A 16,830-nucleotide genomic window follows, 5' to 3' on the forward strand; every position below is an offset into this window, starting at 1 on the left:
GAGGAGACGCGATAATTCGAGCCCCAATAATTATTAACAGTCGCGTCTCCTCTCCCCAAATTGTCCATTTTTGTTTACAAGCTGAGGGACAATTGGAGAAAAATTTACCGTGCTTCGAAGACAAACAACTTGAAAGCGTAAAATAAAATTGTTCGCGCGGAGTTTGAACACGCGGTGAAATCTCGAACGCGGACATTTTATTCTGCACTCTCGATTTACGTTCTTGCGAAGAATCGTTCCCCTTCGCGAATGTATCGCAGTTGCAGGATGATCTTCGCGGCGTGTGTAGCGAACGAAACGCAATTAGTAACGCAAAAGTGTCGCTTCACGATTGCGCAATGTCTCGTGATTATTTAGCGTACATTTTATACGATCTCCGAATACTAAATGCTTGCTCTTGCGACATTGTAGAAGAGGCAACGCTGAGTATCACCAGAGAAGAGGAGATCTCGGAGGAAGGTGCGTTCTTACAATTTTCTCCGGATAATTCTATCTCGATATTTCGTATTTTTACGCGTGCCGTGACCTTCTCTGGAATTCTTTTTGCAGATGAAATCGAGTACGTTGTCCGCGACGGCGACACGATGTTCTCGATTTGCTCGTACGTCGCTGAAACCGACGAAGCCATCAATCTCGTCGAAGGTGAAAGGGTTTACGTTATCGGTACGTCCGCTTGTATATAGGTTATAATAATTCTGTATAGGGCGTCCCATAATTATGTCAACAGCCGGAGGCGGGTGATTCCTGAGGTCGTTTCCTTAGCGGTAACGTTCTACGAGGCTTCGTTTACGAGTTATTAACGAAAAACAGTGACCAATGAGAGGCGAGCACGGCTGATGCATCGCTCTCGCGGCCAATGCCGCGTTGCGCCGGCCGCACTCGCTCTCTGATTGGTCGCTGCTTCGATCGCTCGTTGGCTCGGCCGCCTAGCGCCGAGCTCGCCTCTCATTGGCCAGTGGTTTTTGTTAATAACTCGTGAACGAAGCTGTGGATCGCGTTATCGCTATGGAAAAAGTTACTTCGCATTGTCTCAGGAATTACCCTTTTCCGGGTGTCGACATAATTATAGGACACCCTGTAGATCGTCCAGCGATTCGTGAAAATAATAGCTCGCGTGTCGCGTTCTCGCAGATCACACCAACCAGGACTGGTGGTTCGTGAAGAAACACCTCACGGAGGAGAAAGGATGGGTCCCGGCGCAGTATCTTCTGAACGAAGCGCACTATACTCTCTATCTGCAGCGCAAATTGCACGAGAAGATCGACAAATTACCAGTGTTCGAAAGTAAGCTCGTTTTCACTCGTGTTCGACCCTTCGAACGTTTGCTGAATTTCTAGGTGGAAATCGATGTTGAATTGCGTCGTAAAACCACGAAGAGATCGAAAAGTGTTGCGACACAAAGTGTGCAGACAGTGCAGACGTTGTTCAGAAATTCTATAATGTATCAACAATTTTTTTTATAACACAATTAAGTTCTAATTTTTTAGCCGAGTAAATGTTTAACCATTTATAGAACAAAATTAATACTAACCTAAAAGAAAAATTATCAACGGAAATACGAAACGAAAAATTGATGCATACAGTTTTTTAGTGAATCTAGCTGTAGGATCTAGAAATAAAAATGCACTCGCATTCTCAAGGTGCGATAGCGCGTCCATGAAAAAATATTAAATTGCGAATATTACTGGATAATATTCGTATATCGTCTAATGTTTTTTCTCTGCAATTCTTGTCTACACACTCTTTCTTTTTTATTATTATTATTTTATTATTATTTTATTTTTTTATTATTATTATTATTATAATAAATAATCTTTTTAATTAATACTTTTTAATAACGCAGAGCCCCCGCCCGGCGAGAAAGCATCGGCGCCGAGGTTCATCGAGAAGCTGCAACCGATACACACGCCGGATGGCTACACGATTCAATTCGAGTGCCAAGTGGAGGGTCTGCCGAGGCCGCAGATCACGTGGTTCCGGCAAACCGCGATCATCAAGCCGTCTCCCGATTTCCAAATGTATTACGACGACGACAACGTGGCCACTTTGATCATCCGAGAGGTGTTCCCCGAAGATGCTGGCACCTTCACCTGCGTCGCCAAGAATGCTGCTGGATTTGCGTCCAGTACTACGGAATTGATCGTTGAGGCGCCACTTTCTGATCACGGATCGGATCTCACTGGACCGTCCAGAAAGAGTCTGTCGAGGTACGTTCATTTATTCAGTCCATTTACTTCGTTCTATAAACTAAATATTCACAATTTATATCACAAATTATAATTATATTAGAATATAAATTATAAATTTGCAATATATTATATTAGAATATAACTTATATATTTGTAATATAATATATTACATTAGAATACAAATTATCAACTAAATAAAAATATTCTGTTGTTACCAATTCCATAGTCGATCTGTCAATTAAACTGCTATGCTAAATTCGCTTGATACCGAAAGTAAATATGTATAATTACATATATATTTCATTTGGATAAATTGTCTTATAAATAAACGTTCACAGAGAATCATCCCTGGCCGACATCTTGGAAGGAATACCACCCACGTTCTCCCGGAAACCGAAGGCGAAATACGTGAACGAGGGCGACGACGTGATCCTGGAGTGTCGCCTGGTCGCGGTACCGGAACCTGAAATAACATGGTACTACAAGGACAAGCAGATCACGTCCAAAGAGAACATCAGAGTAGCGACAGAAAGCGACATGCACATGTACTGCAGCGTTATCAAGATCACCAAGGTGCAGAAGAAGCAAGAAGGGAAGTACACCATCGTTGCCAAGAACAGGGAAGGTGAAGCCACCATCGAGATTCCTTTGAAGGTCTGTATATTCTCGCTCGAAATGCATCGTAAACTATGCGATTATAAAGCATATTCTATCGGATTAGTAAAATACTAATACCATATTATGATATATATATATATATATATATATATATATATATATATATATATATATATATATATTATTATTATTATTATTATTATTATTATTCTAATATAACTTCTTAAGTAACCTAATATAAGTTACTTATGTATATATATATATATATATATAATAATAATAATAATAATAATAAAGAACTTATATATTATATTATGATATATATATAAGTAATATAACTTCAATTTTACGAATTCGGTGGAATATGCTTTATAATCGCATATATACATATATAATATATTCCTAATATATTTTTAATATATTTATAATATTTTACATTAGATTCTAATTTACGCAGCTCAGAAATTACAGATCAGATTTAACCTTAAATATCGAAGATGGCCGCCATTTCTAATCAAATTCCAAGTACATATTTTTTATAATAATACTTCGTGCAGGTGAAGACCGGCAAACAAGAGCCGCCGGAGATTCTAGAACCCCTTCAGTCGTTTGTAGTCCGAGAAGGCGAAACTGTATTGTTGTCGACTCAAATAGTCGGAAATCCGGCGCCCAAGATCAGTTGGTACAAGAACGGCAAACCGCTGAAAGGCTTGACGCCGAAACAAGATGGCCACGTGAATACGTTGACGCTGATTCAACCGCAAGTGTCGGACACTGGAGATTATTCGGTGGTGGCTACCAACGACCTAGGCACTGTCGAGACGAAAGCCACGCTCACAGTCGAAAGTAAGAATCCTATTGTCTTCGGTTCTGAATCTTTGTTAACATTTTGCTACAAACGCTGGCCACGCATTTGTATTTCCTATTTGAGCTGCTCGATGCAAAATGAGTGATTCGATCCTATAACGAGACTGTGGACATTTGTATAAATATAAATATAATTATATAAATTATATTTAATTATATTTTATAATTATATCATTATAATGTTTAGTATATTTACTGTGAGTGGATTAAATTCACGTTTATTTAATTTTCCTGGAAACAATGACCAGTCTACGGATAATTTGTGAGAAAAAATAGCATATTTGAAATACTATATTTATAATATAGTATTTATAACATACTATTTATAATATACTATGTAACATACTATATAATATACTATATAATATACTATACAATGTACGATACAATGTACTATATAATATATTATATAATATACTATATAATATACTATATAATGTACTATAGTATTCATAACTTAGTATTAACTCGAATTAAAAAAGGTTCTCTTCACTGTCAAATGATCGATCATTCATTTTGTACAACTAGAAATTGCACAATCAAAAGATTACCAACCTTTAATTAGACATTTTTCTGTCACGCCGCAAAATAAATTTGTTCTCTTAGACTTATTAATTAATTCGACGTTACCGCTTGCATTAATGCCGCAAAATGCTTCGCTAATATCTTTTTTCCAGTAAACGCGAAGCCATCGATGTCCATTAACATTCAACAGCACACGTACGAACACTACACCGTGACAAAGGGTAAGATACGCTTTCGCTTTTGCTTGCTTCGATTCGATTTGGATTTTTGCGATTTCGGTTCGAATGAAATATCGAGTAAGTACCATATTTTCCAGAAATACCAAGCGGTGCTCCCGAACCACCATTGTTCACGGAACGGTTCCAAGAACTTACCGTTCCAGAGAAAGGCACCTTCAAGCTTGTCGCCAAGGTCACTGGTAATCCTGTACCGGAAGTCACGTGGTTGAGGTACGATTTCTCACTTAAATAATTCCGCTTGCCGTACAGTCTATAATGTAAATAATAAAATTATTAGTCTGCAATAATAAAAGAGAGTTCACGGTCAAATTAAAGTAGTTCAATGACATTTGTAACATGTTTTGCAATAGCTGGAAATATTTAGTCCTGATAATATTGTCCCATTAATTGGGAAACAAATGAAAAATAATCATTTGTGAAACAAATAACAATTATCGTCGAGTTTCCTTGGATTATGATATTAAATAGCACCTTTTCGATTTAACATTGCGCGACGAGCTATTTCACGTTTTATTATACCAAGACAAAGAACAATTCTTAAAACAGTAAACGTGCCTAATTTAAAGGACCTTCGAGCCGCTATAAAAATATCAGAAATAATTCTAAAACTGTAGAATAGCGAGCGAACAATTTTCGATGAATAAAAGTTCAGCAGTTCGAAACATTTACGAACGGATCGTCTTCAGGAACAATATGCCGTTGGAGAAGTCTCCGAACGTCACGGAGACATACGACGGCGAGAACATCGTCCTTGAGATTCGGAACGCCAACTCGGAGACGGACGCCGGCGATTACAAGTGCATCGCCAGCAATCCTGTCGGCAAAGCTTCGCATGGCGCCAGAGTCACGGTGGACGTCGACAAAGTGACGTTCACGAAGTTGCTGGAAAAAGAAGTCGTCGTCGACGAGTACAAGACGCTGGAGCTGACCTGCGAGACATCCCACACGGTCTCGACGAAATGGTGGCACAATTACAAAGAAGTCAGCGGCATGGATCATCGCGAGATCATTCAGGAGGGACACGTGCATAAGCTGGTGATCAAGAAGACCAGTCCCACCGACGAGGGCACCTACGAGTGCACCGTCAAGGATCAGGCAACGTCCAGCAATGTCACGGTGAAAGGTAAACATTATTTTCAATTTAAATTAAAACCGTTGCACGATGTCTCCCTAACTGCCGAAATGTTATATTAATATAATATAATGATATAATAAATAATAAAGTATATAAATATTTGTCCAACTTGCCCATTTTTGTTTACAAGCTGAACAACAATTGGGGAGAATTTCCATTAATCGTTTTCGTTCATTCATTCGTTTGCTATAGATATTTTTATGGTGATAATGAGATTAATTCTACAACCGCAATAATACTTGCAATTAATTTTACACAACCGCGATAATACTTTAGATTAATTTAAAAATCGCAATAATACTTGAAATTAATTGTACAACCCCAATAATACTTTAGATTAATTTTAGAACCGCAATAATACTTGAAATTAATTTTACAATCGCAATAATTATAAATTGAAATTCGTGTTCGCAGCGACGAAGCCAGAGTTCGTGAAGAAGCTGCAGGACTGCGAAGTGAAGGAACGCGACGTCGCCATTTTGGAGGTCGAGATCACGTCGCAAACCGCCGACGTAAAATGGTTCAAGGACGGCGAACCGCTTGGACCGGGCAAAGAGAAATTGGAATTCGTGAAGGATGGTACCGTGAGAAAGCTGCTGATCCGAAGTACGTCGGTGCACGACGAGGGAGAATATTCTTGCACTCTGTTGGACCAACAATGCACGGCAGAAGTCACTGTTATCGGTGAGTGCTGTCGTTTCGCTGTGCAGGAAAAAGAAAGAAAATTAAAAAATAAAACAGTTCCCGAAAACAAGGTACAGGTAGTCCTCCAGTGACACGGTAGATAAGTTTCTAAAACTTCCGAAAACTTATTAAAAACAAACATTTTTTTTTTAGTTCCATATAAGCAACTTAATTTCTATTAGAAATTTATTTTATTACAAATTTTATTTATATATATTTATATGCTCTTAATTATAACAATTATATTTTCATATAAAAACACTATATAATGTAATATATAATATAATTTATAAATATATTATTTTAACGTAATCGAGTTTTTAAATATATTAAACAAAAATCATGCTATCCGGTGCTGTAAAAATACGTACAATACTGTACAAAGGTTACCGTGTTACAGGAGGACTACCTGTACACGTATTCTTGATTCAGCCATCGAATGTATATTTATTAACTGGAATTCTTTCAGAATTACCACCGGAGATCATTACGAAGATGCAGGACGTGACCATAGCGAGAGGCGAGAGGGCAACTTTCGAGATCGAATTGACGAAAGGAGACGCGCTGGTACGGTGGTTCAAGGACGGCCAGGAGTTACAGTTCTCCGAGCACGTGCAGTTGTCCATAGACGGCAAGAGACAACGGCTGAAGATCTACGACACCGAACCGGAAGACGCGGCCGTCTACTCCTGCGAGGTTGGCAAACAGACATCATCGGCGAAACTGACTGTCGAGGAGCCTGGCGTCGACTTCATCACGAAGCTGCCGGACGTGACGCTGGTACCGTACAACAACGACGCAGTTTTCATCATAGAACTGTCGCAGAATGTGCCGGTCACGTGGCTCAGGTAAGCAAACAAAATTGTGCAACAGAGAAAATGATGCAATATTATATAATATTACAGTGCATGATATTACAGTAATATTACAATGCACAATATTACAGTAATATTACGATGCACAGTATTACAGTAATATTACTGTTTTATCACGTTTTCCCGGTGAAATCGAACAGTGAACTGTTAGATCTACGGAGGTCGTAAGTCTTCGATTCAATCGTATATGACACCGAGTCTGCGCGATTCCCTATGACTGATATCAATGACACTATATTTTAACATAACATAACAATTTTTAACGCTAGGGTGACTAACTGTACTTGGCTTAGAATGAATTGAGTTGATGGTGAGACTATCGACGGAGTCTTGACCGAAGTCTTTACACGTTGGTGTCTGGTTAGTATCTGACCGTTCGTTGTCTGTTTTGCTTTTTAAGAAGATTCGTTAGGGGTGTGAAGTTTTTACTGAGACACTCGGATTGAATGTTTTTTAAGTTTTCCGGATCTAGGAAGGGAAGCGGTCGTTTTGAGTAATTGATCAAAAAATTGTGAGCAAGGGAAAAGGTGACCGCCCCGAACTAACAGTCACTTGCAGGTGTGAATCGTACCTGCGAGTAAATCTCGCGAAGAATCCGCGTGTCTCGAAGGTTGACCGTCGCAGGTAATAAGACTGGGGAAAAAGATATTGCCTTGGGTAATTGGTGTGGTGCAGAAGGTAAAGGGAATACGTGACGGTGAGGGAATTTTGGCAACCAGATGTAGGCAGCATTGAAGGAAATATTACAGGCAGGAAATAACGGCTTCTCGGATAATTAGATACTATTGCTACGGTCGCTTATTTGTTTGTGGAAAGACGCTTGCAGTACAGATGGGGTCGTTTGGTAATTTTCGGAATCTATTGTATGGTAGGGACGGTGTGTTGAGTCCGAGCGGTCGAGCCGCGTATGCTTTATTACTATAGATAGCTTCTATAGTATATTACAATGCACAATATTACAGTAATCATCGTTTTATTATTACTATATCGTTTTACTATTATTAAATTTAACATAACAACCGCCGATCTTCATACAATTACAAATTTTTAGCGTATATTTTTCAAGTTCAAGAATACGTATTAATTAACAAGGTATTACGCATTTTTATTTTATTTTCACTTAATTTTAAAGATTCGCCGTTTAATAATATCATTTCTATTTTATCTTGAATTATAAGAAAGAGTATAATCGGTAAAATAATTTTCTTCTTAATATTATTATCAATCAAATGTTTTCAAATCTAGAAAATATACATCCAATTAAATATCTGCATTTATTAGACAATATTTAAACTATGCTGACATCATTTATTCGTTAACATATTAAAAGTATAAAATTGAACTATATATCATAGGCACATCTGTACGTAATATATGTATAAAAGATACGAAGAATAGCAATGATATTCTAAAGTAAACGAACGGATTCACAGAAAATCGGAAGTGCTCAAGGATTCGCCGAAATACAGCATCGTCGACGAGGGCACCGTGAAGAAACTGATCGTTAGAAAATGCACGGTGGAGGACATCGCGGAATACACTGCGGTGGTCACCAACGTGAAGACGTCGTCGAAATTACGCGTGGAAGGTACGCAATATTATAATTGAAATCGTAACACCTCGACGTTTCATTAATTTCGTGACAAACACGACCAAATCATTTTTTTATCGGGCCGTCGGAAGGGGACGCGAGTTTATGACTCACCCTATACATGTATATCTTATTAAAATTAATAACATAAGGAAGACATTTTTATCTAACTTGCCTATCTTACGATTAACCTGAACGACGTTATTTATTTCGCATAAAAATAAAAATAAATCCGCGATTCGCTAACAAACAACGAACGGAATTTTCAGTGGTAGAAACGCCGCCGAAGATCAATCCGGAGACGCCTAAGAAGTACAAAGTGAGGAAAGGCGAGGACGTCGACGTGATTGTCAACTACACCGGAACTCCAAGACCTAACGACGAATGGACGGTGAACGGCAATGTGGTTACAAAGTCGAAGCGAACTGTGCCGTCGCTGGACGAGGAATACGCGAGCCTGACCATCAGGAAAATCCAAGAGGAAGACGTCGGCGACTACACATTGAAACTGGTGAATCACCTTGGCGAGAGCAGTATCGATATCACGGTCGTCATAGTGCGTGAGTATCCTCTCGGAAATTAAGAAATTAAGAAACGCCGAGTTTTGTTTCTATCGTCGCTAGAGCATAGAGTTCGACGAGAAGAGTTTTCGCATATTGTTCAATTTGTGCGATCGTTTCACAGATCTGCCGAGTGCACCGGGAGCACCGGAACCGTTGGAAATCACCGACGACAGTGTCACGCTTCACTGGAAGAAACCGGATTCGGATGGCAATTCGCCTATCGTCGAATACATTCTCGAACGCCAAGAGAAGACCAAGACTTCGTGAGTACTCGTTCAATTTTGTTTACTTTTTTATTATTATTATTATTATTGTTATTGTGTTTACTTATTATTATTGTCGGCGTCGATTACAAAATAATTATGAATTATCGCTCGCAGATGGACCAGGATCACGGAGACAATAACGGAGACCACGCACAAGGTCACGAAATTGACCACAAACATGGAGTACACGTTCCGCGTGACAGCCGTGAACGAGGAAGGCCCGGGTGACACATCGCCAAATTCTCCGTACATCAAAATATCAAAGCCATTGGCAGAAGAACCGCCAACCGTCCTGGAACCCCTCAAGAGCGTTATTGCGAGACTAAACGAGACTGTCACCCTCTCCTGTATCATTGGCGGATCGCCAACTCCAGAGATTACTTGGTAACATATATTTCTCTTCGATCATAAACGCAAAGGTTCTTTCGAAATTGTCACTAAAATTGCTGTTTATTTTTTACATTAATTTATTTAATTATTTATCTTATTTTATATATTAATTTATTTTTTATATTATTCTCTTTTTGCTTTTATTGTTTTTTCACTTGTCTCATTATTTTTCTTACTTACTTCCTTTACCTTTATTACTATTTATTTTTACCATGCGCTAAACAAAACAATATTGCGACACAAACAATGCGTTATATGCTTCGCTATAACATGTACTTTTAATTGAATAAGGCGCAGGTATACTTATTAAAATATCAAATTTTACTGAAACGTTAACGACATGCAAAATCTCTTAACTATGAATGTAGACATCCTTATTAAGATATCCTTATAATTACTATAATATCTTCCGTGAACATTCACTGAACAGCAAAAACCATCGACTTCCAGGTTGAGAAATGGCGAAACGTTCGCAGACAGCAGCATCACGTACGAGAACCGCGTCGCGAAATACACCGTCCAGGAGACAACAGAGGCCTCATCGGCGACGTTCACGGTGAAAGCGAAGAACAGCGTCGGAACAGCGGAAACAACGTGCGAGCTTAAAGTACAAGAACCACCGGAGATCAGTTACGACGAGACGCTCGCTAGCCAGAATTTACCCGTGAACACCGAATGGACGATCGAGATACGAACCACCGGTTTCCCGAAACCGGAAGTCACGTGGACGAAGAACAGCAAGAAGATCGTCGACAAACGTGTCTCCGTACGGGCCGAGGAGAAAACTTCTACCATCTCTGTTTCGACTCTTGTCAGAGAAGACACTGCCACCTATACAGCAAAGGCGACCAATCAAGCTGGCAGTTCCTCGGTCGATCTGCGTCTGCGAGTGATCGGTACGTCCGTAAAAGATAGTCGGAAATCCGATACTATTCCCACTGGTTCGGCGAGATACTTCTCGCGCTCCTTTTTATACGATTATTTCAATTTTTCTTTCAAGAGGGTTTTGTGGTTTCGTCATTTTTTAGAGTAAATATACCATAATATTATGTGCCCGGATCCATTATTATTTTTATGTGAAAGGATTAAGAGTACTTTTTCCCTTCAGTAAGGATTATAATTAGATATTTAATCGAGTTTGAGATTTCAACTTCAGCACTTTTTCAGGTTTTCTGCTGTCTCAGTACTTTTCATATTATTTTAATATCTTATATTTTGATATTGTAATAGTTTATTATTATTATTTCCAATATTTCGATGTTGTAACAATTTATTTATTATTATTTCTAATATTTTAATAATGAATATTATTATTTTATGTTATTTTAATATAATACCGGCATAATTACGCAGCGGATCTTTAACCCTTTGCACTCGAGTGGTGATTCTGAGGCACCACTAAAATTTGTTATATCACCTTACAAGATAATTTTGACATTAACAAAGTTTAGATTTAAGAAATTATTAATAGTGTAAAATAGTGTAAATTATAATAGTATAAAATATTATATATTGACTCTATATTATATATATATATAATATTGACTCTAGTTCGAAGAGTCAATTTCATATGCATAAAATGCATTTTCTCATATAAAATAGAAACACTATAAGTTAGAAAAATGATTTTATATTTACAGTTAAAATAGCTTACAGAGTGCAAAGAGTTAATATTAACGCCCGGCACATCGCTGCGAAGATAACATTGAACGGATGATGTTCGAAGTACATATAAATGACATGTTTGCTTCTCGAACGGTTCCAGACAAACCAAGTAAACCGCAAGGGCCGGTGATCTTCAAAGAAGTGAGACAAGATCGTGTTACCCTCGAATGGCGGCCACCGGCCGACGACGGCGGCATCGAGCTCGAGAAGTACACCATCGAGAAGTGCGAGCCCGGCAAGGCCTGGGTGAAAGTGGTCGACATCGACAAAGAGGTGGAGAGCTTCTGCGTCCACAAGCTGCAGCAAGACGCGGAGTACATATTCAGGATCATCGCTAGGAACATTGTTGGAGCATCGGAACCATTGGAATCGGACACGGTCAAGATGAGGACTTCCTTCGGTAACACAATCGTTTCAAAATACATACTCCTTTCATTCTGGGCATCATCGTCGCGTTGTATACAGGGTGTCCCAGGTTTTAATGTTCAAACTTTGTCAGTGTATTCTAAGGCACAAAGTAAGAAAAAAATGTTATGTAAACATAGGTCATACAGAGCTTTATTAAGAAGTTATAACAAAAATTCAGAATAGGAATAGTAATCAACTTGCTGTTACTGCGAGCATTGGCTTGAATAGATCAGCACATGCTGTGTGTTTATGTAAGCTGTGTTTATTAATACATTTCGAAATGTCTACCGTCGTTGACAATACATGATTGACATCGATCGAAGATCGAATTTATGACCGTGCGAATTTCGTTTTTATTCTCTTTCATTTCATTGAACGAATTTTTGTTATAACTTCTTAATAAAGCTCTATATGACCTATGTTTACGTAACATTTTTTTCTTACTTTGTGCCATAGAATATACTGACAAAGTTTGAACATTAAAACCTGGGACACCCTGTATATTTTTGTATTTTCTGTTTATCGGGTCAACTTCGCTGCGGTACTTCCTAATCGTTATTTTTTCTTTATTCGTTGAACATTAACTCTTAAAGATTTATTTGAGTTCGCGCGAGACAATAGGTCTCTACTTTATCTTCGATATTAATTGGCACGGTAATTTTTACATATATTATTTGTACGATAGAGGTCACGATGAACGCCAGATAAACAGTTCCAGATGATGTATTGTAAAATTTATTTTAGATGAACCATCCGTCGTATTTTGTTCTTAGATAGCGTATAAAATAATGAGAACATGGAAAAGTAACTTAAAAGGGTCTTTCTTCTTTTAATGATTGCAATAAGTTGAAAATAATGCAACAGTATCATTACAGTTTGAATTACAATACAATTACAGTTTGAATTACAATATAATTACAGTTTGAATTACAATATAATTATAGTTTGAATTACAATATAATTATAGTTTGAATTACAATATAATTACAGTTTGAATTACAATATAATTATAGTTTGAATTACAATATAATTACAGTTTGAATTACAATATAATTACAGTTTGAATTACAATATAACTACAATTTTAATTACAATATAATTACAATTTTAATTACAATATAATTACAGTTTTAATTGCAATTTAACCTAGTAATTTTTCCCTGGATGTATTAGTAGAATCCGCAGACTAAGAATATTTGAATGCATCGAATCTGCAGTAATGCAAGCTTTACGAGACTGTGAGCGTAATTTTAAAAAATGCGAATAAACTTGCAGAACCACCAGGACCACCGAGAGGACCGCTAGAAGTATCGGGAATGACGAAGACATCATTCACAATAAAATGGCAGCCACCGGAGAACGACGGAGGCACGCCAATCACGGACTACATCGTCGAGATGAAGGAAGAATCGAAGAAGACTTGGCAGAAGGTTGTTCGATCGAAATTTTCCGGACGGAAGAATTTCGCGACTGGGGCGATGCTTACGTCGATTTTCTTTCTTGCAGATCGCTACCACGAAATACGAGGTGACCCACTTGATCGTGGCAGACTTGAAGACAGATGTACCCTACAACTTCAGGATAACAGCGAAGAACAGCGTCGGCACTGGACCTCCTTACGTGGCCGAAGAGCCAATCGCGCCGGGCAAACGGCTCAGTAAGATAATAATATTCTTCGTTTTCGAGCATTTTTTTTTTAGGTCAGCTACGTGCCCAAATCCGTTCAAATTCTTACGATTAATTATATATCGTTCGTATATTATTATTATTATTATTATCTCTTTGTTGAGACCAAAATCGATCCTTTTATCAGTTCCGATATTAATAGTTAACAATTACACGCGACTGCCACAAAATTAGAATTTCGATGGAACGTTTGTAACTCTGGGCTCAAATGGACTACGTCAGGGATTTTTTCATGAATATTGTTATTATGCTTTTTATAACTTTTTCTTTTAGTTAATTTGCTAACCCTAACTACTGTATAGGGTGTCCCATAATTATGTTAACACCCGGAAAGCTGCAAATTGCATTTTCTATAAGGGAAAAGTTACTTGAAATGACTTCAACATTTTGTTAACATAATTACGGGACACCCTGTATGATTTGAAGCTGTTATATTCATAAAAAATGACTCGTTCTTTTGGTAAAAAATCGTTAAGCTAGAATAGAAAAACACAGAACAGCCCTTGCATGTACAGCTTAAAATAGTAGTAGATCTTACTTGAATATTTTTTTGTTTAAATGGATAATAGTTTAAGTAGTTAGAAATAACAGATGGCGTGAAAATAACAGCGTTTTCCAAAGATTAATGTCTCGGTATACTTCTAACTAATCTGTAATTTATGAGCAACCATTACAAGCAGACTGCAGATCTTTGTATACATTTTCATTCATCGTCAGTCGCAAGAGATTACTCATCGTAGAAAGAAAATAGAAATGCTATTATAGACCATCATGGTTAATTTATATACGTTTTCGTTGCGTTACAAAAATCTGCACGTATTGTATGGATAAAAGATTCACAGGCTTCGCTTGTTTAACGCTTCTGCTTGAACGATCGCTTAGAAATAACAAAGCTGACCGAAAGCAACATGTACGCTCTGCTGGGTATATTCCCGCCGACGAAAATGGTTATCACCCGAAGTAAGTTGAATTTGTGTCTCGGGTATCTCGTTGGCATGTATTTTCACGTAACGGAATCATTTTCAGCACCGCCGTCGAGTCCGAAGAATGTACAGGTGATCAACGTTACCAGCAAGAGCGTCACGCTGTGCTGGTCACCACCGGAGAGCAATGGCGGCACAGAACTCACAGGTGATGAAGAAAAATATATGTATATTTATAAGTTACACTTCGGCAGTATCTATCCAAAAATTAAGAGACACTTGCAAATTAATATATTTAAGGTATTTCGTTTGACCGAATACAGTCGTGATACGAATAAGAAAATTTGACCCTCAAATATCATTAGTCATCATGGGAATGGAAAAATTGTTAATGGCACGTAAGACACCTTTTTACACTGAACAGTTTTTATATAAACATTTTTCTTTTTTCATAGCTTCAACCCAATCCGAGAAATTTTGCTGTAACTCGGTTAAACGAAACACTCGGTATATACAGGGTGTCCTAAATATGTTTCGCAATCCGAAAGTAGGGGATTCCTGAGATCATTCGAAGCAACTTTTTCCTTAGCGAAAATGCAATCCGCGGCTTCGTTTACGAGTTATAAACGAAAAACAGTGACCAATCAGAGGCGAGATCATTTGGCGCGAGACGGCTGAGCCAATGAGCGAAACTGGGCTCCGTGCATTCGTTGGCTAGGCTGCCGCGCGCCAGTCGTCAGTGTTTTCCGTTAATAACTCGTAAACGAAGCATCTGAGAAAATTTTCGCAAAGAAAAAGGTTGCTTCAAATGACCGCAGGAACCTCCCATTTTCGGGACACCCTGTATGTAAAATATGTGTATATCTGTTGTGTTGCAATTAATAAATGACGCCGATGTCTGTGCTCTAAATAGGATACGTTATCGAGAAGAGACCGCTGATCGGTAAAGGCGCAAGATGGACGAAAGTTGTTACTTTGGACCCCACGACACTTCAATACTGCGTCGAGAATTTGAAAGAAAGCGAATTCCTCTTCAGAGTGTTCGCTGAGAACAACCAAGGGCTCAGTTTACCTACGAACTCCGAGCCGGTCACCTTGAAGACACATGCCAGTAAGTGTCTCCGCTCGACGTGCGAGTTCACTCTTCATTTTGCGAGCGATGGAATTTATGTTATAAAGGTCTGAGAACGGAGTAGACGTTGACCAGTTATTTATTATTTTGTTATATTATATTTTATTATTATGTCGATAATTTTATCGACAGAGCTTCTCATTTTATTAGAAAAATATAGTAAAAATAATGGACAGATAACGAGCACAAGGGAATAAGAAATTTCAACAAATCTACTAATTAATCGGATAAAATTCTAACGGTAGAGCTTGGCAAAAAATTCGAAAAAGAAATTTCAGAAATAGAAATAGTCGAGCTAACATTTTTATAATATATAATTATACAATATTATAATATAAAATGTTCACCTAAAAATTATTTCTTGTACAAATTCCGTATTCGCTTTTTCAATCTTCTTTATCCGAGACATTGCAGCGGAGAAATTATACAATTGTTTAGGTATTCGATCGTCACGATTAGATTCAAATAAAATAATTTTTCTGCAGGCGTACCATCACCACCGACCGCGCCATTAGAGATCAGACAGATCGCAGCGCACACCGTGGTGATTTCCTGGGGCAGACCGGAAACCGATGGCGGCGCGCCATTGGAAGGTTACAAGATCGCGATCAGGGACGCGAAGAAGACAATGTGGATGGAGGTAGGCAGGGTGAACGCCGACGTGCAGAAGCTGAACATCAGGGACCTCCAGGAGAACCATATGTACCTGATCAGGATCTACGCCAGGAACGAGATCGGCCTCAGCGAACCTCTGGAATCCGACGAACCCTTCAACATTCTACCTGTTTCTGGTACGATCTTTAGCCGAAGAACATACAACAGAACAAGAATTTTTTCGATATTAATCCTGACGAAATTTATAATCAGACCGTGGATTCTTATGCGGAATAAATAGAAAGTTATTTCTTTTTGTATCGATTTTAATGGCCCGACGATGACGGAGCTCTCAAATTGTTTTTCTTTTTCTATTCTGTTCATTCTGATCTATTCTGATCATTTTTGTAATAAATACACCAAGGATATTATTAATATAATTGTTTCTATATCTAACTTGGAGAGTGCGTTATCTTAGAT

At 38.1% G+C, this 16,830-nt stretch overlaps 1 protein-coding gene across 12 annotated transcripts in view; it reads left to right on the forward strand.

Moving 5' to 3' along the window:
• sls (sallimus) overlaps positions 1-16,830 on the forward strand; it is a 188,024-nt gene that overhangs the window by 169,236 nt on the left and 1,958 nt on the right. For 9 of the 12 annotated variants that reach the window (XM_076528787.1, XM_076528778.1, XM_076528791.1 and 6 more), the window contains 23 exons: positions 412-459; positions 550-663; positions 1,132-1,284; positions 1,844-2,207; positions 2,528-2,843; positions 3,365-3,653; positions 4,352-4,420; positions 4,516-4,648; positions 5,125-5,561; positions 5,988-6,257; positions 6,727-7,105; positions 8,566-8,720; positions 8,993-9,283; positions 9,408-9,549; positions 9,667-9,936; positions 10,393-10,838; positions 11,708-12,007; positions 13,291-13,445; positions 13,522-13,672; positions 14,584-14,661; positions 14,728-14,832; positions 15,538-15,735; positions 16,242-16,547. In XM_076528787.1, the coding sequence (XP_076384902.1) occupies positions 412-459; positions 550-663; positions 1,132-1,284; positions 1,844-2,207; positions 2,528-2,843; positions 3,365-3,653; positions 4,352-4,420; positions 4,516-4,648; positions 5,125-5,561; positions 5,988-6,257; positions 6,727-7,105; positions 8,566-8,720; positions 8,993-9,283; positions 9,408-9,549; positions 9,667-9,936; positions 10,393-10,838; positions 11,708-12,007; positions 13,291-13,445; positions 13,522-13,672; positions 14,584-14,661; positions 14,728-14,832; positions 15,538-15,735; positions 16,242-16,547 (5,169 nt within the window). The remainder of the gene's footprint in view (positions 1-411; positions 460-549; positions 664-1,131; positions 1,285-1,843; positions 2,208-2,527; positions 2,844-3,364; positions 3,654-4,351; positions 4,421-4,515; positions 4,649-5,124; positions 5,562-5,987; positions 6,258-6,726; positions 7,106-8,565; positions 8,721-8,992; positions 9,284-9,407; positions 9,550-9,666; positions 9,937-10,392; positions 10,839-11,707; positions 12,008-13,290; positions 13,446-13,521; positions 13,673-14,583; positions 14,662-14,727; positions 14,833-15,537; positions 15,736-16,241; positions 16,548-16,830) is intronic. The other 3 variants (XM_076528760.1, XM_076528759.1, XM_076528762.1) reach the window with 3 other exon arrangements.

This window comes from Megalopta genalis, chromosome 1 (assembly GCF_051020955.1).
Source record: "Megalopta genalis isolate 19385.01 chromosome 1, iyMegGena1_principal, whole genome shotgun sequence".
NCBI classification, from domain to species: domain Eukaryota; kingdom Metazoa; phylum Arthropoda; class Insecta; order Hymenoptera; family Halictidae; genus Megalopta; species Megalopta genalis.